Below are 25,443 nucleotides of genomic sequence, written 5' to 3' on the forward strand. Positions count from 1 at the left end.
AACATTTAGTTAAAGCCTCACAACACCCCTGTGAGGTAGGTCAGTATTATTATCCCCATTTTACAGATGGGGAAACTGAGGCACAGAGAGGTTAAGTGACTTGCCCAAGGCCACACAGCGAGCCAGCGGTCGAGCTGGGAATGGAACACAGGAGTTCTGTCCCTTTTCTGGAACCACTGGACCCCGCTCCCCTTTACCTATATACATTCTTCACACACACACCACAAGTGCACACCCACCCACCCCACCCCCCTTAGCCTCTATGTACAGCAAACAGTAGTGGGGGACAAGGGCAGGGGGTGCCTCAGCAGCGTTTTAAGGGAGGAAATCTTGAAAAGGGAATCCAAGAAAGCATAGAGCTGAGCCACAATGCAGGCTCTGTGCAAACCTTGGGCCCCTCCCAACCCGGACTTCCTCTCCCCTCCTGATGTCCCCCTGGCTGGCTAGTTGTAGCCAATGTTTTAGGGGGTGGGGGTACCTGAAAATGAACGAAGCTTTTTGCAAAACTTTGGGCAACATCTGAGAAAAGAAAGAGGCATCGTTACCGAAGATGCCCAGGACTCAAGTCACAAAGTCGTAACCCATGGCAACCTCACCTCCACAGCAGGCCTGGAGGCTGGGGACCGGGGAGGACGGGGACTGACCTACCAGCCATTTTTTCTCCAGAGTGGAGCTGCTGGAGCAGACACGAGTGGGCACTTCAGAATCCTCCTGAGAGTGTTTCTGGATCGGGAGACATGGCCTAGAGAGGGATGTCCCCAAAGCAGGGCAGGGTGAGGGACGCGGAGGGGCGCCCCCCATCCCTGCACAAATGTGTACGAGACCAGCCCTGGTGTGCTGGTTTACCTGTGGGGTGATGGAGGGCAAGGCCCGGCACAGCTAGCGAGCGGAGGCTGCTGGGCATCGTGCACGCCTGAGCTTGGGGGCACTGGGTTAGATATTTTTCACAAACTGGTGAAAAAGGCAGAAGTAAGGCCAGCCCACGGGGTTGGCTGATATCATCCCTGGGGGCTCTGCCAGCTGAACTGGTGAGGAAGGGGTCTCATGGGCCTTTAAGCACCAGCCTAGGAAGGTGTGACACATGCCATGGGTGAATGCGGGGTGGGTGAGGGGGTGGGGGTAGGGGTAGTGGCGGTGGTGAGGTGTCAGGACCTTGCTTTTCTCTCCAGTCTCTACCTCTCAGCCAGAACTTGGCCACCGACCCTGATCTCTCTCCCATTCCTCTCCTTTCCCCAAATGTGCTGAGGTCTCCAATTCCCAGACCCCTCCCAGTCAAGCAACAAACACACGGCAAGACGGGCTTCCCTTGTACAGTAAAACGGGTCATTTTTATTATGGTTCCTTTTTGGCGTATAGTAGTGATGTACGTTTTGTCATGTCTCCGTTAGAGCAGTGTCGGCCCCCGTGCACTCACTAACACACTGATCTTCACTATTGGTCTTGTGCAAGTTCACGTGGGTTGCGGCAGAAAAATAAAAGCTCTCAGGGCACTGCCGTTCCAGGGGCTGGGACCGGGAGTGCCTATGCGCTCTCCCAGGTCAACTCCTGGCGCCAAAGAGGCTCACTCAGCGAGGGCTGGGAGTTTGCTCCTGCCCTCGCCCTCTGCTCTGCTTTAAACCGTGGAGTCTCCTCATCCTAAGTAACAAGGAGATGAAGGAAAGAGGGGGAAAGTGCTTTTCACACAAACCAGCAACCGTGTCAGCTGCTGCCCAGTGGCTTTGGCTCTGCATTTTAAATGAACAGCATCACACGTCTTTCTGCTTTTTGTCCTTTTTTTTAAAAGGTGGATTGTGGAGTATAAATACTGCACCAAGGACCTGGCTACAAAAAATAAATATTTATATATATTTATATATCTATATATATATATATATATGTGCAGTGATACTGTGGCTGCTGCTGCTTTTTGATTGGCTTCGTTAATATTTGGCAAAGCGTTGCCACTTACCCACTCAGTGAAGTCGTACAGAAACGTCACCACTGATTCTCTCCGTTCGATGCCTGCTAACTGCGGGTGTAAACTGCTGGTGATGTGCCATTTACTGCCAAAGAAGTGTGGAGCAGGGCAGGTGAGTGAGTGAGAGCGAGCGGTGGGTGGGTGGAAGGACCGTGGGGAGGAAAAAGATGGTGGGAAAAGTTTGAGGGGAAAAAAAAAGTGAAACTTCGAATAGAGTGGTGGCGGCTTCCTTCCTGTGAAGCTGGCTGACGGGTGTCAGGTACCAAGGCCCGAGTTTGACTGAGGAGAGAGCCTGCTGGGCGGGGGCGGGGGCTCGGGGGAGGGAAGAGGTCAGATATCAGGAAAAACTCATGAATATGTTCTAGTGGCTTAATGGTATCATTAGCATGAGCACTTGGGGTAGCGAGTGGGATCTGATAGCTCTCTTGCCCATCTCAATCCTAAGAAACAACTATGAAGTTTAGCCAAATCTTGCATAGAAGTGGTTAGAATTTATTGCACATTGGAACAAAAATATATATTTGTGTTGTTTTGGAAAAGACCATTAGCAATAAAAAATTTTTTGTCTGTCTGTCTGGTTTGGGGATGTACATTGGCTGACAGCATCTAAGTTCTAAGAAAGAAAGAAAAGTATAAAAAATAAAAATAAACATGACAATGGCATAAGCCAGAAGCCATTTCCTATTTAATACGTTGATAGTCTGTATTTACAAAAAGGCATGCCAATAAAATAAAATGATATATTACAGTATTTATAATTCTCTTAAAAAGAATAACCACACACGTCAGCTTCTGTTTTGTGCTGTTTACGATGTAACCTGTACACGTCACTATACATTCGTCCTAGCAGTCAGCAGGGTCACCTAGCGAAATGCCTTTCCGACCTCGCGTTGGGCGTAGTACAAAAGCTCTACGGAGGTGCCGCAGCAGCAGGCTTACGAGAGCTGGCCCGCATCCGATGGCCCAACGAGACAGAAAGCTCTGCTTCCCGCCTGGCTGTGGTCTGTTCTACGCAAAACCAGTCAGGTGGAAATACGTCCCAAGTGCTTCCACTGCAAGGCAGATTGGTGTGTCTGATTACGGGTCCTTCCCGCCCTCTATTATAAGGTTCAGGAAAAATTCATTTTGATTTGGTTAGCAAGCTAAAGTCTCTCCTCATTCTTTGTATAGACTTCCTGACACATTTAACTGCAGCATCTTGGCTTTGAAATCTAGTCACCAGACAAGAAACACCTGGCCGAATAAAAACTGTCTTCCCTAACGCAGGAGACAGGAGACGGGATGGAAGAGAGGACGCCCCCCCCGCCCCCCGCCCCAGAAGCCGCTCTCCGATGGCAATGAGCAGGTTGCTAAGCAGATAGCAAAACTGGCTGGAAAGGAATGCGCTGGGGGAAGCTGGAACATCTTAAGAATAAATATTAAGCTGCTTTCTTGTGAGAATCAGTGCAAGAAAGAAACCAAGCGGGCTTGGTTCAGAGGAGGCTCCATCGCTACCTCAGGTCCCACCAGTGATGAGTTATTCTAACAATACATGAAAGAAACCACAGCCGCAGCCCCAGGGCTGCTGCCCTCGCCCACCTCTGTGGGTAAGGGAAGCCCTGCTCCGTAGAAAATGTGATGGAGGGGAGAGGAATCATGCAGTGTGTGAGCTTGGGACAGCCCCTCTGTAGAAGGGAGGCCTGTTCAGAACCTCTGAACCCCTCTCCATGCGAACCCGCACCCAGAGGAAGCCTCGATGCAGAAGGACATGATACCCAATGAAGTGAGCACCCCTTAACCCCCAACGAAAGGTGCTGTACGTTCCCCGAATCACCCCCTCGAGATAACATGCTACTTTGAGTAGCATTTTTACCTCTATCCCAAATAAGCGTCAGTTCTCCAAACGAACTTTTGATTTTTGTGTTTAGCCCTAGGATTTGGTATTACAGTGACATTATTAATACAAGCCATTTGAGATCAAAATTTCCCCACGTACGGGACACAGAGCAGCATTAAACAGTTCATCTTTCAAAATGTGCAACAATGGCTGTAAGAGATGTCTGTTAAACATGTACACACACGGATCCATCTGCTTGTTGGACTGGGTCTGTTTTTGTTGGAAGTGGTCAATTGGTTGGTTATGTTTCCCTATCAGGTGTATGAAAGGCTTCTAAGAATTCATAGAGAATTATGGTGGGTGTGGGACTCTTACCATTTTTTTCCCCCAAATACAGTGAACGGTGCAGGGCTGGGTCCTGTCCGAAGGCTGGCCCAGTGCAGGGGACAGGATCAGTAGCGTCCTGTGGTGTATGGTTCTCATGCACGACTTCTGGTCACGGCATGCCATCATGCAAATCATTTCCACGCACTGAACGAGCACAATGTTTGGGATCGGCCTGAGCAAGTCCTCCTCAGCCTGAAGAAACCTGGTTGTTTCCCCCCACCCATCTCCAAACCACGTGCGGCCCGTGTGGAGAAGATGCGGTTTATGTCAAAGAAACTGACAATGACATGGGCTAACTGTGAGTGTGAGTGTGTGTGTGTGTTTTCTTTTGCTGCTTAGCTTGACTAATGTAGGAATGCAAATACAGTTTGCATGAACAAACGAACTTTTAAAGTGGTACTTTCTGCTTCTGAGAATCAACAAAATGAAAAAAATAAAATCCATTTGTGGCTGCAACGGAAATATGCTGGTCCCGGCAGCCTCTCCTCTGTTTTTGTGTCCTGTGTAGTTTTGTCCTAAGTTGCATTGACTGATGTGGAACATGCAGTAACCACCTGCCCAAGCGTTAGAAAAATCTGTGAGTCAGGGGGCAGGGTCCTTTGCCCTGGGCAGGTCACTGCTCAAGATGCAACCATGTTACATGGTAAGCAGACTACGTTTGGTATAGATCTTCAGGGTAAAGTGTCTCCATAGCTGTTCTGCACTGATAATGATTCAGGAAGTGTGTAAACAATCTTTCACTTGCAAATTCTAAATCTGTACAATATTCAACTTCTGCTTCCCTCTAGCACTTGGATTCTCTGACCTCTTTCTGCCTTTTGGCTCTTTCCCGTCTCCCTTCCTCTGCCCGCTGCTGTTTCTCCTTCTCGGGTTTAGTCACACTGTCGTAGGAGGGCAGGGAGGCGGTAGACGGGGTGCTCTCCTTTTTCTCCGGGTGTGTGCCTCCGTTCTCCAGCTTACTGGAAGCTGTCTTTTTGCAAATGAAGCCCCGCCTTGCTAAATGTCCCCGGTAGGCGCGCTGCAGGACCACGGCCGACACCTCTTCCTGCTTGCGCCGCAGGGTGGTTGTGATGGGCTCGTAAGACACTTTGGAAGGATTGGACGCCACGAACCGCTCCTCCATCTGCTGTCGAAGGATGTCCAACTCCCCGCTGTCTCCCAGGACCCGCTTGGTGAAGGCAAAAAGGATGTCCAAGCAGTGGATGCGATCCCCGCTGACCATGGGCAGGTCCATGGCGATGAGCTCGATGGTGTTGGGCTTGGGCACTCGGAGAGGATGCTCCAGGGCGTCTGCAAAGTCCGCCAGCTTACAGTACTCGATGAACTGGGTGGCATCCGGGTCAAACTTCTCCCAGATCTCGTAGAAGGTCTCAAAGTCGTCCTCACTCAGAGGGTCTGCGCTCTCCTCTGTGGCTACACTGAAGTTCTCCAAGATGATGGCAATGTACATGTTCACAACAATTAGGAAGGAGATGATGATGTAGCTTACAAAGAAGAAGATGCCCACTGAGGGGTTCCCGCAGTCTCCCTTAAAGCCACTCCCAGGGTGTTCCTTGTCCAGGCTGCAGTCAGGGGGGCGGTTCAGGATGGGCAGCAGCAGGCCATCCCACCCAGCTGAGGTTGTGATCTGGAACAGGCAGATCATGCTATTGCCAAATGTCTCAAAGTTGAACATGTCGTCAATGCCAGCCTCGTGCTTCACATATGCAAAATTGGACATCCCAAAGATGGAGAAGATGAACATGACCAGGAAGAGCAGAAGGCCGATGTTGAACAGAGCAGGCAAGGACATCATTAAGGCAAAGAGCAGGGTCCGAATCCCTTTGGCGCCTTTGATCAGACGCAAGATGCGCCCAATACGGGCCAATCGGATGACTCGGAATAGGGTTGGGGAAACAAAGTATTTCTCAATTATATCAGCCAGGAACATTCCTGCGAAGAGGAACAGAAGAAGATATGTTACTGGGAATGGAGACATCCTTTCTTTTTACTGTGTCACATGGCATAATGAAACCCTTACGTTCCTAAGCCTTTATAGAATGAGTGCCTTACTATTCAATCTGAACTATCATGATAAAAAAGAAAATCACATTTCAAAGATTAATAAAAAAAGAGAAAACAATAAAATAGACACCCATGTATCTAACACCCAGATTTAAGAGATGCTAGCATTTCATCAGATTTGCTTCCTCTTCATTCCCAGAAGCAACCACAGTCCTGAAGACGGTATGTATAATGCGGTGTCTTTATGATTTTGGTACGTGTGAATCCATAAGTAATATATAAATAGCATTTTACTATGCTTAAGGAATTAAAATATATATCTTTTTAGATCAAATGTTTTAGACCTCTAACTTGCTTTTGAGACTTAACCTTGTGAAATCTGGTGTTAAAATAATTTTAGATCACAGGCAGTCAGTCCTCGGGTTACGTCGGGCTTGACGTACGTCGATTTGTGGTTATGTCGCCACCTCCCATTTATTTATTAAAAAAAGTTCCGTCATTTCAATGTATGTATGTATGTATGTGCTTTATGTTTTTTATTATTTACTGTATTTACCACAAGGTCAGGAATTGTTATCTTCCTTTTAAATTTTTTTTACTGTTTCACTTCATTACTGCTGTGCATGTGCTCCCTGTGAGTGAGTAGGTGCTTATGTAGGTGGGTTCCGACTTACAGCGAAAATCGCGTTACATCGCGCTGCGCCGTGGGAACGGATCTCCGCCATAACCCGAGGACCTACTGTATTCATGATAAATCATGACTAGGTTGAAAACCATGACTAGGTCCTCATTTATCTGGTTTCCCACTCAAGGATAATCAGTTATTTTCAAATTTGTGCATGCATGGCTTCCTGAGGTGTGATCAATTCTTTTCCAAAATGCTATCAAATTTCCATATCCACCAACAATAATGAGAGTCCTCGCTCCGCCCTATGACTTCCCTCCCTTTGGCTGTGATGTCTGTTATTCCGGCAATGCCGCCAATCTTCAAAGTCTCTTCTTCCTGCCTCTGAAAAGACATTTGGGTTTCTCACTGCCCCATGTCCAGACCCTACCAAACGTGTCTAGAAAACCAGAGACCTCTCATGAGTGGCGTGTAACTCCGCTTCTAAATTTTGAAACCAGTACCAGCAGATAAGAAGGTGGAGACCTCAGTCGGAAATAGAAGCAGGTGGTGAAAATGTACAAACCAGAGGGCTTTCTTCTATTCACATTCAGCCAGGGGCCCACCTCTACCAGCCCACTGGCCTTAAAGCTACAGAGCAATGATGGGAGCCCAACAAGGGGCCACAGAAGGAAGAGGAGATGGAAGGCTGGGAAATGGCAGCTGCAGGGAAGACAAGGGCGTGGTCTCTTCTGCTGCTGAGGCCCCGATGAAACAAGGGCTTCAACTGACATGAAGGATTTACTTTAAATTAAAATTTGTCTTTCAACCGTAAGGATTCATAAAAATTGGGGTGACCATCAGCAGAAGGCGGTGGGATCCCCTTACTTGAAGGTTTTAAGCTAGGTAAGATTCTTCCAGGAAAGGACAGGGTGCAGTAAGTTCAAACCTCTTGGGGTTTCGCCTGGAGCTAGAATTCCATGGGGTGTTTGACCTTTCTACCTCATCCAGGACCCAAATCTACACCAGCTCTCTTCTTTCCACTTCTCAATCAAGCCATAACCAGTGATCATAAGAAGTCAGGTGATGTTTGTAATACGTGCATTCCATGTATGGTGGACAAGTAAGGCTTCAGAGAGAAGAGGCCTGAGTGATGTTTTGTGGGATGAATGTCTACTTGTCCCCAGAGAATAGGAGAGAGAGGGGGCAAACAGCAACTCAGCCAGCAGGAACACCAGTTAAGGGGTCGTTTAGGAGGTTCCAGATAATAAAAGGTAATTTCTGTACTTTCATTTCTGAACAAATTAATGATATCTAATAAAAATTCCAATCATTAAAGTCTATTTTTGAGAATAGAGGCATGGTTTGGTCGGCGGGCTTTCCATCCCACTCAGTGATGGGTGGGCAGAAAAAGTCTGAGACGGTGGGAAGGGCAGCATTGTTCAACATGTGCTTGTGGGAGGTGAAGAGTGTGGATCTGAGCCCTCACCGGTTTGGCTCAGTGGATAGAGCGTCGGCCTGTGGACTGAAGGGTCCCCGGTTCGATTCCGGTCAAGGGCATGTACCTTGGTTGCGGGCACATCCCCAGTAGGGGGTGTGCAGGAGGCAGCTGATTGATGTTTCTCTCTCATCAATGTTTCTAGCTCTCTCTCCCTCTCCCTTCCTCTCTGTAAAAATCAATAAAAATATATATATATAAAAAAAGAAGAGTGTGGATTTGAGGCCGGGTGCTGGGCTTGAATCCCGTTTGCTCACTTACTAGTCCCATGTCTCAGTAACTGCTCTGTGCTTGCTGATACTTATAGGGCTGTTGTACGGGCCATAAATTAAAACATGCAAAGCACTCGGAATGGTGATCAGCACATACTAATTCCATTAAAATGTAAGATATCATGATTATAACTTGAAAAAGATGCTGCGATCAAATAAAAGTGGGATGGTGTATTAAACAATCCTTTACTGCAGGACTTCCAAGAGCCTTCTAGAGACTGCTGTGCTCTGTGACCTCACCAGGGAAATTCACTGTACAGTGTTGCCCAAAGTAATTTCATCATGGGACTCTTTTATTGGGGAAGAGATGGATGGTGGGATTAGTGTTCCATTTGGACATGCTGCCCCTGAGGACAGAAACTAGAAAGTGGCCCAGGCCCAGGTGAGGGCCACCTCGCTAAACCAGCCTGGCCACCAGAGCTCTGGAACTGGTTCCCACGGGTCTCGGGCACCGTCTCTCTGCTGGCCTGTCAGCCAAACCTACCGAGGCAGTGTTTCACCATTCAGGATGCCTTTTCGGAAGGCAAGGAATCGTTCCGAGAGGGCAGCCCATAGGACAGCATTTCTTCCGTCTGCCAGAACATCACCCTTTCAACCTTTAGGTTGAAGTAAAATGCCACAGAGTTGCTGCTAAAACACCAACTTGAGTTCTGCTTCTGCTACCTCTGAGCCGAGTGGCCTTCATGCCTTTGCAGTGAAGGTAATAAAATAGCCTGCTTCCTGGGCTGTCATAAGGCGACACCTGGGCTTGAGCTAAGCGGGTGGCCAGCCTGCATTCCGGACCTGTGCAACGCGTCGCTCTCCCAGGAATCTTGTCCTCAAGGCCAGTGAGATGCCCGTCTCCCTCCCGGCCTGCCCCACTCACCCACAATGGAGAGGATGACGACCACGAAGTCGAAGATGTTCCAGCCAATGGTGAAGTAGTAGTGCCTCAGGGCGAACATTTTGAGCACACACTCACAGGTGAAGAAGATGACGAAGACCAGGTTAATCCAGTAGAGGATGTTCTCCATCTGCTTGCTCTGCGTATCTGTCTCCACCATCATCGTCACCATGTTAAGGCAGATGAGCATCATGATAACAATGTCAAAGGCTTGTTGAGTGACAAAATCAAAGACGATACCTTGGATTTTGTTCTGGGGCAGGGAGAGGGGGAAGAAAGAGACAGGATTCATGAAAGCCTTTCGAAGCAGGCTGTGGCTGCCATCCTGCTGATCAGAGTGCGCTGCTTTCTTCCTACAATACGAGCCAGCTCGATCCTGTCAGTATCACTTCACCAAGAGTTTTCGAAGTTGCCACTCTTTCCTTTGGCATCGATGCCACCGCACACTTCTAGATGTCGCCCCACCTCTCCAGCTGCTCCTTTTCAGTCTCATTTGCCGACCGTTTCTGCCCTTATTTAATCTCTTCTTTCTCTATGCTTTCCCCCAGGAGAGCTCATATATTCCTACTGCTTACACAATTCCTATGTACTTAGCTTCTCAAGGTCTTCTCAGCCCTTATCTTCCCTCTGAATTCCTGTGTTGCTACTTGATCTCTCTCCTTGATGACTTAAGTATCTCAAACTCAACAAGCCCAAAGCAGAAACTAAGTCCTTTCCCTGCCCCTCACCAAACTTGTTCCTCTCAACTATTCATCCAGTCTCTAAGCCAGAAATTGGAGAGTCATCCTTGTGTCTTTTCTCTCCCTCATCCCCCCGTCTAATCCATTGCAGGTCCTATTGATTCTTTCTCCAAAAATATAACTTGAATTCATCCACTTCATTCCACTTCTGTTGGCCCTATTCTAGCCTACACTACCATCATCTTTCATCTGGACTTCTAGAAGAGTCCCTGATTGGTCTTCCTGCTTCCTCTTACCCGCATCCAACATAATCTCCACACAGCATCAAGTGTGATGATTTAAAAACATAAATTAATCATATCATTCTTTTTTAAAAATATATTTTTATTGATTTCAGAGAAGGGAGAGGGAGAGAGAGATTGAAACATCAATGATGAGAATCATTGATCGGCTGCCTCCTGCACGCCCCTACTGGGAATCATGCTGCAACCCAGGCATGTGCCCTTGACTGGAATCAAACCCGGGACCCTTCAGTGCCCAGGCTGATGCTCTATCCACTGAGCCAAACCAGCCACAGCAATCATATCATTCTTCTACTTACAATCTTTTTTTAAAAAAAATATATTTTATTGATTTTTTACAGAGAGGAAGGGAGAGGGATAGAAAGCTAGAAACATCGATGAGAGAGAAACATCGATCAGCTGCCTCCTGCACACCCCCTACTGGGGATGTGCCCGCAACCAAGGTACATGCCCTTGATTGGAATCAAACCTGGGACCTTTCAGTCCGCAGGCCGACGCTCTATCCACTGAGCCAAACCAGTTTTGGCTACTTACAATCTTTTAATAGTTTCTCATTGTACTTGCAACAAAATTCCTATTGTTAACCTGGCTTAAAAATGCCTTTCACAGTCTGATCCTGATCATCTCATGCCCCTTCCTCCAGCTCATCACCACCTGGCCACACTAATGTTTCCGGCTTTTAGGGCCTCATTTGCTTTTCCAGGATCTCTTTCTCCCATATTTTGGCTGTTTTTCATCATTCAAGTAGACCCTCCTTAGTGAGGCTTTCTCTGACGACTCTTTTGAAGCAGATTCCCCCATCCTAAGCCTCCATTCTTCTCTGTCATGGCCCTCCAGTTAATTTTTTCTCACAACAATGCACATTTTATAATGGCTGTTTGCTTATTTATCTCTATCCCCATTATATATTGTCAGCTCCATAACAGTGTCTAAATTTTGGTCATCGGTTTATGTTTAGTGCCTGGTACATAATAGGAGACCCATAACTGCAATAAGTCCCCCACTTAATGTAAACAGGCTCTGTGACTTTAAGCAAAGTGACCTATAACCATAAGCTAATTGATATAACCAAGAGTTAAGTTCCCATGCATCTCACCAATGTTATAATGAAATCCACTGTTGAGCAGAAGAATGCTCCTGAAGGACCTGCTGTATTTGCTGCATGAGTGCTAGTCACTCTTAATGCTTCCTACCACACGCAGTTTTTATATTTTAGTGTGGAAGGAAATATACTCAGGTTCCCACGTACAAAGTACTGAACACAACTTTAGAAATGTCAACCCGCTTCCATTCCCTTGGTCCCATTTCTATCCCAGAATGGAAACTAACATCAAGGAACTAAAAACCATTCATTTTCTTAAGCTCTCCCTGAGTGTTTTGAAAGTACCGGGGCCCTTGAGCTGGTGATTACTTTAACTTGGTGTTTTTCAAACAATAAAGTTCTGCAAAGCCCTAGGATTTCCTTTCTCTCAGAATTTGGTGAGGCGAGTAGGCCAGGTGTGGCGGTGAGTAGGGAAAACACTCCGGAGCTCCCACTCTTGATTAAAACAAAGTAGCTCTACTATTATTTTTACAAAAGAAGTTGCCAGGAAAACTTCTATTTTAAGAGTTCTGCTGTGTGTGTGTGTGTGTGTGTGTGTGTGTGTGTGTGTGTGTGTTGTTACTTTAAATGCAAGTTACAGAAGAAGGAACTGAGCCTGGTCTTTGGGGACCACAGGGCAGCAGGATCCTCTGCTCTGAAGCAAGAGGACAACCACCAACAGAGGGTAGAGCAGAATCCCAGGCCCCAAATCTGCTTTACAAAAGGCTCATTTCAAGGAGGGGACCAGGACATCAGACTCTCCTCGTTTCACTCTGTGCTCCCACAGCACTATGGCAGCTTCTAGGCACAAGGCTGACCTGTGGGGTAGAGGGTTAAGGAAATGATGACCAAACCCATCTCAGACGGGTAGGAAAGAGATCAGCTTTCAGGTCTCTTTCCTCTGTGAATCTTCAGCTGCCTCTTAAACATTTCTCTGGCAGGGCCAGAGCCGATGTGGTCAACATGCCCATTTTCTGCTGCTGCCCAAGGAAGGCCAGAGGCACGGTCAAGCACACATGTAAAAGCCACCCCACGCCTTCATCCCGTTCTTGTGCCGCCCCCCTCAGATCTCCTGGAGGGGGCGAGGGGGAGACGATTCGAGGGCACAGGCAGCCCACCACTTAGCCCTGTCCTTCCTCTGGAGTAACCCTACCAGGGTCTGTACAGTGCACTCACCACGGGGCGGGGGATGGGTTTCTGTGGTTTCTTCGAGCCCAGCTTTTTCATGGCATTGTAGTACTTCTTCTGTTCTTCCGTCATGAAGATGTCCTGACCTCCAAAGTAAAGGAGGGAAGAAGAGGAGGAGCAATTACAACCGGTTCTCAGGTGTTCTGGCTTGGGAACCCAAGGTTCAAAACTGAGAACGGAGGGACACGTATCCCCTTTCCTCTCCTGAGGCCAGTTTAGCTAATGGTTGTCCCCGAGTGAGGCAGACCTGGGACAACTGCTGTAATTCAAGGGGACACCTGCCTTTGTTTCGGCTTGGGTTTCCCGAGCTCTGCCAGGAAGGAAGGAAACGAGCTATCCAGTTACAGACTCTCAGGGAAGGGTTAACCTTGAGGGCAATGGCTTTGAAGACAGTCACATCTCAGGGTTCCTAAATTTTTTTTTTTTGGGGGGGGCCTGCTTTCTTGACAAAATTCTAGGGAAAAGACATTTTAAAATAAAAGGATTTTCAAGTCCTGGCTAATGGCCCATTTATTTCTAACAATATTAAAAATATAGACATTCTGATGCAAGAAAACAATTTGGGGAGTTCCTTGGAGTTTGTTGGGATGGACTTGATTTATAAAATGAGTGACAAGTAATCTTTTCAATTTGCTTTGGAAAATTGTTAACCATCTGGGACAAGTAAGGAAGCGAATTTCTCTCAACCCCAATTTGCTAGTAGTAGTACCCAGGGACTAACGTGGACAGCTACAAGTCTAGACAATTTCTACTTCTCACTGTAGCTATTCATTTGCTTCCCTTTTCACTCCTGTCACTAGACCCTCTCCTACCCCACTTCCCTCTGGTAGGTGACCAAAACCAGTAAAAGGTCTCAAGAATAAGACTGCTAGTAATTGTGGTAAGCCACACCCTGTGAAATACAGCCCTCAACAGGAAGAGTTGGTTGGGGCTATTGTACAGTGGGGCAAGTGCCACAGGGACGTGGCAGTATAGATTTTAAAGGAAGAAAGGTGCTCTCTCTCTAGAGATAGGGTCAGAGACATAGAGAGCTACGCCCTCATCTGGGTGGACCTCTGACCACTGGCAATGAGGGGAGGAGACCTATCTTTTTCTTTTGTTGATTGAAGTTATCAATGATGACACCAATGAACAGGTTCAGGGTGAAGAAGGAGCCGAAGATGATGAAGATGACAAAGTAGATGTACATGTAGATGTTGTCCTCATACTTAGGCTGCTCCTCAGGCTGTCAAAGGACAGGAGAAAAAGGAAGAGAGTCAGCTCCTCACTTGGGGATCAGGTGGGCCATTCTGACCTGCCAAGGCCATCAGCCATAACTGCCACTTGAGCTGCTGAACAAGCTGGGACGGGGGAGCCCTAGATTCTCTGTCTCCTTCACGGTGGAGGCCCTGCCCTCAGAAGACATTCTTCCTGCCGTGACTTAGGTGAAGAATAGGGAAATCATGAGGTGAGAGGCTGTCTGCTAGGAGCCACACTTATTTCAAAGCAGCACTGAGGAGCGGACAGCTCCCCTGGGCAGGCAGCCTGGTCATCTGGAGTCAGTGATGACTTACTGAGAGGAGCAAAGTGTCCTATAATCAATAAAACAAGCAATCAGTGTTCCAACCCCCCCTCTTTCCTGATGAGAGCCACCATGCTGCTCCGTCCTAGCCATCTAGGAAGGTGGTGGTTTCATCAGGTAGATCCTTACCTTCCGGGAATCTACAGCTGCATACATGATGTCCATCCAGCCTTTGAAGGTTGCCTGGCAAACAGAGTCAGTCATTAGACTGCGCCTGTGAGGGGGTGGGGGTGGGGGAGCCTAAGCAGGGGTCCAAGAGGCCAGTTAGGTTCAGTGAGAACACAAGACAGGGAGACTGAGTGTGGCCTCACGTGGACATACACCTTTTCTGTTTATGAATACACGTCCCAAGGGAGCTTTGTCTACGTCCCTTAACATAACATCCAAGTTTGGCAGGGCAGTAGGTTGACCATGGTAACTTGATCATTAGTTTCACAAAAGGTCTTAAAAGTGGGCCTGAGAAGGTTGCCTAAAGCTGGGGGAAACTCATATTCATGCATGAATAGCATGAATCTATTGAGGGTACTTGGAACTTGGAGGAATCATTTTTTTAAAGGTGTTAAACAAGCATTTGGCTCTGGAAAATTCATAGCTGCATTAAAAAATACAACAAAAAACCCAAGTTAGAACTACTTCTTTACCAATACATACACGTGTAGCCTACGGTAGTGGCAATGCTGGCTTCACCCGACGCAGCCCCTTCCCAATTCTGTTTCTCAATCTAGTATATCTAGCCTGATTTTGCGAACCAATATGGGTGAACAACTACAATTCTCCATGTTTTACTCACATTCTATTTATGTTTTATTTACTTAACCAGATTCTAAGTTTGTTCGGAGTGTGGGCAGCCCTTTATTCGTTTGATGGCTCTAGCAGTGCGTGGTGGGGACACTGAGTACAACGTTGGACTGGCTGCTGGATGTGCATTGGTCGCCTGGAGCTGCTCCAATTAAAATTCAATTTGCGGGTCCAATTTCTTGAACTGGGATAGAACAACGCAAGTACTTTGGAGTGAAGTGAACTACTGCTCATTCCCTTAACTCTGCCTCCTACTACTAGTTAGCAGTAAGTGCTTACTAGGTAAGACTGCACTGAGAGCTTCGCCTGCATAATCACATTTAAGACACCCAACAACTGTATGGTGTAGACAGTTGTAATAGTAACAAAATCCATAATCACAAATACCATTAATTAAGCACTGCTATGTGCCAGGCATTGTGGTAAGAAATTTTAGTAAATTATCATGAATCTTCCTGACAACCATACATGGTATTATTATCCACATTTAATAGAGGAAGAAACTGACTCAGAGAGGTTAGGTAATTTGTCCAAGTTGACATATCCAATAAATGAGTGTGGCTCAAACCTACATCAGTCTGATTCCAAAGCCTAGGAATTTTCATTGCATCACACAATCTTATAAAACATTCCCAAAAGCTGGTAAGAGAGGAAGAGGAAGCTAGGCATGACGGAATGCTACCTGATTACAACACATCCTTTCTCACTGTGATGCACCGAGACCTTCCTCGGGGGCTGACCTGAGTGGCAGCAACACAGCACGGCCATGTTCTTTCCTTGAACTTTAGTGTAGCTGTTACGGAGAACTGTTCCACTCCATCAAACTGCCCTCACTTTTGTTTGTTTATGCACTCATCTTCCTTTTTTCCTTTTTCTTTAACTACACACTTGCACTGGAGAGAGAAGGTGATTGCTCTGCAACTTTATTATCCTGCAGGAATCTCTATTTGTTGCTGAGCTTCAGAGCAGTGAGAGCTCCTTTGAGTGAGGTCTTGGAGAGGTCAGAGTACGCGGGGAAAGTGTCTCCCTGGAACTAGTTTGAGAAACGACCCAGTGCTGTGTGACCTATTAAGAATCATCTTGCCCTGACCGGTATGGCTCAGTGGACAGAACATCGGCCTGGGGACTGAAGGGTCCCAGGTTCGATTCCAGTCAAGGGCATGTACCTCGGTTGTGGGCACATCCCCAGTAGAGGTTGTGCAGGAGGCAGCGAATCGATATTTCTAGCTCTCTATCCCTCTCCCTTCCTCTTCTGTAAAAAAAAAAATCAATAAAATATATATATATTTTAAAAAGTATCATCTTGATTCTGGAAGCAGGGTGGAGGGGGATCCAAATAAGATTTCTGCTACCCACCTGAATTTCACAGGACAGGAAAAATAACCATACTTACCACCTGAAGAAGCGCCAGGTATCCTGCCCCAACGTTGTCAAAGTTGATCTTCACGTTCTTCCATCTGATTTCTGTATTGTTCCCCTCCATGAGCTTTTCACAATCAGTTTTATTGTTGACGATTTCAATTTCAAATCGCTCTTCGGAAGTCTCGTTAAAGCAGTAGTGGTACTTTCCCGCAAAGAGGTTAACTCCCATGATGCTGAAAATCAGCCAGAAGATGAGACACACCAGCAGCACATTCATGATGGAGGGGATGGCGCCCACCAAGGCATTCACCACCACCTGCGTTGGAAGGGGGAGGTTGCTGAGTGTGGGCAGGAAGGGCGGGCAAACACACTTTTTTTTGATTTCCAGGAGGGGAATGGCATTGTGTGGCTTGTTCTGACTACAGAAACATGGTGTCCCTTTTGAAATTAGGGTAACTGGAGAGATCCAGTTTGGTCCAGAAGTAGGACCAAAATTTTCTAAATCTATGAAATATATTCAGAAGAATTCTAATAAATTACATATTTATTTCATCTAACACAAGTCCCCTGCCCAAGTTGACCTAGTCTTCTCTCCTAAAATACAACATTATTTTAGTCCCACCTCCCTCTCATAAAACATGCCCCCAGGGAAAATCTGACAGATCTCAAGCTCACAGGTAGCCTATCCACAGACATTCCCCCTCTGCAAAACAAGTACGACTGCTTAAAAATCACCCTTTAGGGTTTGCAGTGAATCAGTCAACGGTACATAAAGTCTCTTTTATGACTATGCAAGGCCAATTATCTTACTTCAGGCAACAGCTGAGCATGCATATTTTGCAGGCTCAAGAAAAAGAAAAAAAAAAAAGCTATATTCCCTCTACCAAACAGTATACAATAAAATCTGGACAGATGTGTTTTTCATACACGATTCATTTTTCTTCCTCAGCCTCTTCTTCCTGATTTTGTAGGTTCCTGGATCTAAGTCACCCCTTGCTTGGCAAATGCTGATGTCTCCGCTCAATCCAAAGCTTGACTTGACACTTCACATAGGATTGGCAAGTTTTTTTTGGGGGAAAGTTTTGGGTTAGATCACTGCCCTTAAAACCCAAAATTGGCATATTGTTAAAAATCACTGACTACAGTCGACTGAGGAATGAAAAAGAAGGAAAGGGGGGAAAAAAATCCCCTCAGGCATCTAAGCTTCTGGGTTGTTTTAACTTTGATTTTGCTTCACACTGTACGTGAGAGTAGCTAGACAACACTTCCACTGTGGCAGCAGTTTTCACCTGAGGAGCTCCGAGTGCTTATAAGAATAGCATTTCAGACGGTGAGGCAAAGGCAAGGCTGGTGTTCACTTCTGCCCTGACTCTTACTTGCTGTTGTCCTGAGTGGCACTGCCAAGGCCCAGAAAGGGGACTCTACAGTGGGAAGAATGCACCTTCCTTTCTCTGGGATTCTAGGAGAATCAATGGAGTTAAAGTGAAGACAATCGATATAAGTCTTCCAACATTTTGTTAGAAGGAGGTGACAACTATCACCATGACCTTGCAGCTTTTCGGTGCAGAGAGGAGACAGCTCAGGCTGCCGACTAGCACAGCACCCAAAGGGCCAAGAGCACGAGGGCCGAGAGGGAACACCGGGGCAGCTCTGGGCTCTGATGTGAGCCTGACTTGGGTCCAGGTTCTCCTTATATCCCGTTTTGGTCTTAGATTGCACGTCACTCGTTGGAACACATGGCTGAGAAGAGCTGTCTGTTCTGACCTATATAAAAAAGGCAGTGCTATTCTGCTAAGGAGTCACTCTTCCTTCGATTAAAATATTAGTTTTGTGTTTCTCCAAATCACATAGGAAGGCCTTTAGATGGAGAGGCAGTTATTTCTTAATTCTTAGACCAAGAAATCTCTTCAAGATCTAACAGCTCTGTCATTTGTATAAAATCACTGTGTTTCAACTGTTTATTTCATTGAGCTAGGAAAGCCAGAATATCTGGAATCTGAAAAATCCTCAGTGCTATTTTGGAGACTGATATTCCTACTTATTTACTTGTTACCAAATTTGTCAGGTGATCAGATTTGAATTTTACCTCCTCATTCTACAGTTGCTCACCCTTTGGTGGGAGCACCAGAAAGCAACGAAATGTGCTAAAGAATAGGCACCAGGAAGGTGATCCACAACAGGAATAATCATTTCTCAAACAATAAGAGTAGATTATGCAAAGATTCAAAAGCTCAGGTCTCTGTGACAGCGCTGCAGCAGAGCTTAGGTGAGAGATCACAACCTTCTATTGGATCCTCTCAAGTATGCAACAGGGAAGAAGGCTCCCAAAGATTTGAAACCCAAAAATAATGTTTTTAAAATCTCAATTCAGAATCAACATCTTCTAGGAACTCTTCTATCGTAACCCAGTCTAACCTGTCCTATATGGTGTCTTTGGTGTATATGGTGTAATATTAACAGCAGGAAAGAATAATTAGCTAATTGACTAAGTGATCTTTTCACAATTTTATACTCAAAGAATGATCAAAGGAATCAATACACACAAAAGTATTTACTGAGCATTGTTCTCAGACATGTGTAACATAAAAATCCTATGAAATCCAATGTACTTATAAGATGTAAACATATTCTCATTTATTAATCATAACCAAAGATAAACTTCTTACCTTAGTTTTATGAATCAAATAGTAAAGAGAGCTGATGAAATTTACTAATAATTCTTTCTGGCTATAAACAGTAGCTGATGAGCTGTGATATGTTAAATAGAAGTTGTTAATTGTGCTCCATATATACTTGTGCTGATATTCTCAGCAAACAAAGGGTAAGAAGCCATGCTTTGTTATTTTGAACTCTCACGCTATAGATGGGCTATAAATGCGAATTCAAGTGTCCATGGATAGTCTCGTAATAAATTGAACCTTCTCTTCTGCTCTCTAATAATTCTCAAGAAATTCATTATTTTTAAAAAACTAGGTATAGAAATATTACTCAAAGCTAGGTTCTAACAATCTATAAAAAGCTACTGTTTTCAGTGAAAGTTTATACTTAGCAATTGATACAAATTTCATATAATTGATGAGAAAATGCCAATGAATATTAAATTTTACAGCATTTTTGTCATCTCTATAATGCCTAGAGTAATATTGCTCAATTAAACACTATAAAATATGTCAAATAGCTTTTAATATCTGGCAGAGGGAACATGGCTTTGATGGACCACTATGTACTGACAATCAACAAAAATGCATGCATGTTTCATAGCATTACTCTTAAATGCCCTCAAATATTTAATAGCACAGCAACATTTTAAATGAAGATTACTATGGAGGAGAGAAAAGCAAAGAACTACATCAAGTATTACTTTTCCAATAGCATGAATGTTTCAATTTTCTGATCTTTGGTTTGAGGAAGAAGAGAGGAAGAGACTGAGGTCAGTGTCCAGGACGGGCTAGGACTAATTGTTCCCTCTCAAGTGAAGCTCTGAGCCTGTCCTTGGAGCAGCACAGTGACAGTTGAGCCCATCTGCATTCTTAATATTTGGTTCTTGTAAAGTTCTTGGTTAACATTTTCTAAGGGGAATCTCTCAAGTGTGGGCATACACAAGCACCCATAGAAAAATAACACATAAAACTATAAATTCAGGAAAATTCACTATTTTTTCCTTGCCGTGATTCTTCCACAGTATAGGAATGGACCCGAGCCCTCTCCTCCTGCCCAGCCAGTGCTGCTGGCTGGAGTCAACCAAGCGAGGTGACACTCCTATACCAGAGCTTCCTTAGCTCTGCGTTTCTTCACTGTTTGAAACCCCAGCTTTGGGGAGGCTGGGGGAAGGTCAACGGGGGGAAAATAAAGGAGATATATGTACTACTGTATGTAATACTTTAAACAATTAAAAAAAAAAAAAAAAAGAAAGAAAAAAAAAGAAAAGAAATCCTAGCTTTGGGTTCACTTGTTCCTGCCCATATTTGAGAAAACCTTGATATACAAGTTCCTCTTTCCAATGCTTTTGCAATAAAACTTTCTACTGCTCTGAACATCCATTCTGGACCTCTGGCCTCTTAAACGCCCTTGAAAGCTGACAAGGGGAAGTTTTGGGGCAGTGGAAACTGCGAGTCCAGGAAAAGGGAGAAAGGGAGGGGCTAAAAGGAAAGGTGTGGCCACCAAAAGGGCTCGGGTGTCCGGATTATTCAAGTAATTTCCTCCCGAACAAGCTGGCACCAGTGATAGAAGGAGCATCCCGACGGGGAAAGTTAGTACCAAGTATCCGTTGGGCATTTTTTCCTTAGGCTTTCTTCAGGTAACCCGTCTCATGTCAGGAGATCCAGGATCACTGTTGGGGATGGTAGAGGATCACAGGCTACTGGGCTCGGGTACAATGTTGCAAATATTGTCTTTAAGGGATTTATTTTTTTAAATCCTCAGTTTTCTTAGTCACCAAAATGAATAACAAACTCTTTAACAATTAGTATGATTTATTGAAAATATTTAACTAACCCCCTTCTGATAAAAGTGGGAACGTGGGCGAGGAGGGAAGAGCATTTTAATCCCCGTTTCAATGACGCCACGGCCACCTAAATACCAAGTCCTCGGCAACCGCCTCTCCCCCCACATTAAGCCTGAGCCTAACGACGACTTTATCACACATTCTGAAATCTCTCTCATCGACGGGAGAGAGACTAAGAATCCCAGGTTTTGTTTTGCTTTTTAAGTTAAAATAGGTTTACGCTGCGGTGGGACTGACCTTCCTGCGGATGGCTTTGGGTGGGCTGCGGAGAGCTGGCGTTTAGTAAACCAAACTGTGACTGTGCTACAGAAGAAACACACATCTGTTGCAAAAAGCATTTGTGTGAATAAACTGAGATAATAAAATTCCCAAGTGCCAGTGACACTGTCACCTTTCCATACAGCCATGGGTGTCATCATCGAGTGGTTAGTGGCCAGGGTCACAGACGAGGAATGAATGAAGCAGCACTGTCCTAGCATCTAGTTTCTCCAATTAGCCTGGCTTCATGTGGACGACTGCACCTGTTTCGTATTCATTCCTGCATTCTGGTATTTGCACATTTAAAAACATATCCTCTGGTTTGCTCTCCTGCATGTATTCAACATCTGAATGGAAACGAGTTTTCTTGGTCTCGTTAAGTATAACAGACCTCTCTGATTACCACAGGACAACTAGTACCGCCAAAAGCCAGTTGCCCGCTTGGTTTTAGGAAATTGACTTTTCAGTGTGCATGTGTGTATGTGCACATGTGTACATACACACACACTTTTTTGAATCGAGAGAAACAGCAAAAAGGCACCGAGAGAGGGAGCCTTACTTCTCAATTGGCAGGGTGACAGCACCTTGCACCTTTTGGACTTGGGTGGAGTGTCACCAAAGCAGGACTAACAGGTGTCGAGAAATTGAAGGAGAACTAGCTGATAATCATGTAGCATCGTACCTGGTTGTTCCTTTGACAGTGTTAGGAGAGGGGACCATAGAGCGTGGGCAGAGGGGTAGGGGGTGAGGAGAAAAGCTTTGCTATCAGACAGAGGCTGCCAGTCCTTATGGGACTGGGCTGAGAACAACAAGGTGCAATAAGAGGAATCACAATACAAAGAAAAGCATTTCTTTCCCCAGGGCCATGCCAAATTCTGCTCCATCCCCATTCCAGGCCTGCCATCATGTCTTCAAGCCCCTCCTCAGCTGCTTTCTGAGTGACCCCAAGGTCACAGCCCCCACCTGGCTGATGGCCCTACACAAGCTCTCCCTACCTGCAGCCTCTGCTTTTCAGGGGGTCTCTGGGTTACAATTCCCCTTCTTTGCACCTGGTGATTCTCCCTATTAAGTCAACAGCCCAGAAAGCTGCCCCAAGTGCTACAGGTAAGCCAGGCCAAATGAGAATAGCCAATGTTAACATGTTCTGCGATGGCATGTTGTTGGGGGTGGGGCCTTTATTAATGTGATGAGGCAGCTTAATGCAACTCTCCTCGCACGGGGCAGGTGCGGGGGAGAGAGTGGAGGATCAAAGAGCAGCTGCATCACAGAGTTGGGGTTTGAATGATCTTTCCACCATGTGATCAGTTCTAGCATGCTTAAACAGTTTCCATGGGCATGCAGAAGGATCAGCGGCTCTTAGTATCTTACCCTCATCCCTTCAAATCGTGATAAGGCTCTTAAGGGTCTCAAAGCTCTTAGGGTCCTAAGGGACTTTATGGCACCTAGTTCCGAGTAGCCCAGGGCATTAGCTACAAGGCTGACTAAAGAGACCTACACGGAAACAGAAGAGAAAAACAAAAACGGAAACAAAACAAAAGGAAAAAGAAAACAGAGGTTCCAGAGTGTTAGAACAAAGCCCCTAGCACTGATCAATACAGGGTGGGCCCCCCAGGTAGAGGAAGTGGGTAACACCAGCTGCCTACTTCAACTTGGACTCAAACGACCTGGAAGGAAAGGTGGTTGAGAAGCAGAAGAAAAAACACAAAGGAAAGAGAAAATCGAGAGAGGGCGGTAGACAGACAGACAAGTTGGGAAAGGGAAGAGGTTGAAGGGAGCGGGAGGGAATGAGGAAGTTCCATTGGAAGAAGAGGAGCCTGAACAGATGACGAAAACCTTACCCTCGCCCTGTACAGTCTCTGCAGGTCCCCGAAGTTCCCATTAAATTAAGCCAGACAAATTTAATGGTACCTATGGAAAAGAATACAGATAAATACACACACTCCACACGGGCTGCCCCCTCCTCAGCTCAGTCACCAGGGACTTCCAACAAGGGCAAGCGCTCTTACTCCTGGGTGACAAAAAACCGTTTGTGGGAGAATTTGATGAGTCACTACATGAACAAAGGCAACATTCATGAGTACCACAGCTGACTTTACAGTTCCCACGGAGCACAGAACCAGATGAAGACACTTCTTGACAAAATTTCGAGTCTATGAGAACTCACTTAAGTATAATGCTTCTACTTCTCATTTTTAACTGTTACAATCCTTCCATCCTTTAACGATACCCATGACTCCTCCATGTCCATGAAGACTTGGGTGGGTCTGGACAACGGCATCCATACTTTTCCGTATAATCACCAGAACAGTCCAAAGCAACCTGGCCTCAGGCCTGTCCCTTCCAGGCCAATCTTCTACTTCCTCATCATTAAAATAACAGCTGGCAAGATCCTTGTAAGGATTTTTAATATTCTATTTTACAGGTGAGGAAATTGAGACCCATATACCTAATGCACAAGAGTTTGCCCGGGATCACGTCACAGCCCTGAAGCGAGGATTAAGACCCACACTTCTGATTCCCAGGCCAGAGCTCTTTCTTCCACAGTCAGATGACCTCCCCGGCTGGCGGTTAGATTTTAGGCCTCCCAGTGGAGGATTACAGGTATCTGAATAAGCCCAAGTTGAACATACTGGCATACTCAGGAGCAGTCTGCAGGCTTCTAGGCCTAGAGTCATGGTAGAATGCTTTCCTGCTCTTCCAGAGTCCTCAGAGCAGTTACCATTATGGTCCCTTAGCACCGGGTTCTAAGTGCCTACACTTACAGCTGCGCCTGACCTGAGATCTGAAATACCTTTAGTTGCTCAAATCCTAGAATGGTTGGGCTCTGGGTTTCTTAGAGCAGTCTTTCCCTTATTCTGGGATAGGTTAAGATGTCCCACCATTAACAATTCTTAAATTCCCTCTGGTTACACGTCTGCTTAGCCTGAATTGATATTTTAAAACAAATTTAGAGGAGAAAAACAACAACTCCTAGCTTAGTTTCATTTGTTGCTTTTCATCTCTATCTTAGGGATTTAATTCTGCATCTCTGAACTACACCAAACTGTGTTGTTGTTGTTGTTTTTTAAATGAAGATATTTACAACTGAGCGGCAGTACTGGTAGGGGGTAGAAGGAGGCCAATGACCCGAGTGAGGGTCAGGGACGGGGAGCCTTAAAAGTTTCCATTTTAAACAGGGTTGTAAACCTTTACCTATGCGCGCACTCATAATCCACCAATATAGGAATCTTCTCTGGAATCCTAGGTAGTGTCCAAAACAAATCTGGAATTCAGTGCTGCCCTATTAGGCTACTCATGTTCTTTAAAGGGTACATAGTTCAAGGTTGAATTTCTGCCTAAGAAAAGGGCCTCAAAGCCTTATCTAGAACACAGTAGCAACAATCAATCATTTTCCTCTCATCTACCATGATCGATAAGACATGGAGGTATATTTTGCCCACCATTGCCAATTACAGTCAACTCTTAAACACAAATAACAGGGGGAGAGAGATAGAAACCTCAATGATGAGAATCATTGACTGGCTGCTCCTGCATGCCCCCTCCTGGGGATTGAGCCCAAAACCCAGGCATGTGCCCTGTCGGGGAATCGAACCGTGACCTCCTTGTTCACAGTTTGATGATGCTCAACCACTGAGCCACACCGGCTGGGCTTAGTAAGACCTTAATAGAGATGTCTGAAGGTAAGTTGCCCCATCTCAGTCAAGTGCCTGAATTCTAAATACCCCTTCTCAGCTCTGTCCTGTGAAACTGCCAGGTAATGACTGCTAAAGGCTAAGCTTTCAGTGGCTATTGGTCCCATACAAAGTGAGAAGACCTCCAGCTCTTTTTTGGGGGGCGTGGTGGTGAGTATAATTTATCTGATAACAAAGAGGCCTAAAGTGAGGAGGAGGTACAGACGCCAATCCAGAGGTTGGCTCTAAACGTTGTTGAGAGATAATCTGTGCTTGACTGATCAATCTGGCCAAGATCTCCCCAGGAAGATTATAAGGATCCTAGCGGGGTTATTCCTTAGTAGTTGAGGACTTTCTTATAATCCTCTGAGCCTCCCCATTAAACTCTCATTGGAGATAGTGTGCACATTGCTTAAAGTATACTTTGAGGAAAGAACCAAACCTGAAAAAGGAGTTGAGAAGTCAAAATTCAGATTATCGATGGCTGGAGGCATGGGAAAAAAGGGGAAGGCACTGGGTGACTTTTTCAAAATGATGTGAACATTTCAAACACAGACCATTTCAGCAGTCTGAATTCAGAATGAAGGGAGTGGACTTTGAAAAGCTCCCATCCCCGG

General features: G+C 45.7%; 1 protein-coding gene across 1 annotated transcript in view; it reads right to left on the reverse strand.

The window, feature by feature from the left end:
* Positions 1–3,252: 3,252 nt before the first annotated feature.
* The window catches only part of SCN8A (sodium voltage-gated channel alpha subunit 8), a 121,421-nt gene continuing 99,230 nt past the window's right edge, over positions 3,253–25,443 (reverse strand). The window contains exons 20-25 of the mRNA XM_054719070.1: positions 16,425–16,709; positions 14,363–14,416; positions 13,760–13,897; positions 12,661–12,765; positions 9,404–9,674; positions 3,253–6,092 (exon numbers count right to left, since the gene is read on the reverse strand). Of these exons, the coding sequence (XP_054575045.1) occupies positions 4,945–6,092; positions 9,404–9,674; positions 12,661–12,765; positions 13,760–13,897; positions 14,363–14,416; positions 16,425–16,709 (2,001 nt within the window). The 3' untranslated portion in view covers positions 3,253–4,944. The remainder of the gene's footprint in view (positions 6,093–9,403; positions 9,675–12,660; positions 12,766–13,759; positions 13,898–14,362; positions 14,417–16,424; positions 16,710–25,443) is intronic.

The sequence above is a fragment of the Eptesicus fuscus genome, chromosome 7 (assembly GCF_027574615.1).
Source record: "Eptesicus fuscus isolate TK198812 chromosome 7, DD_ASM_mEF_20220401, whole genome shotgun sequence".
NCBI lineage: Eukaryota > Metazoa > Chordata > Mammalia > Chiroptera > Vespertilionidae > Eptesicus > Eptesicus fuscus.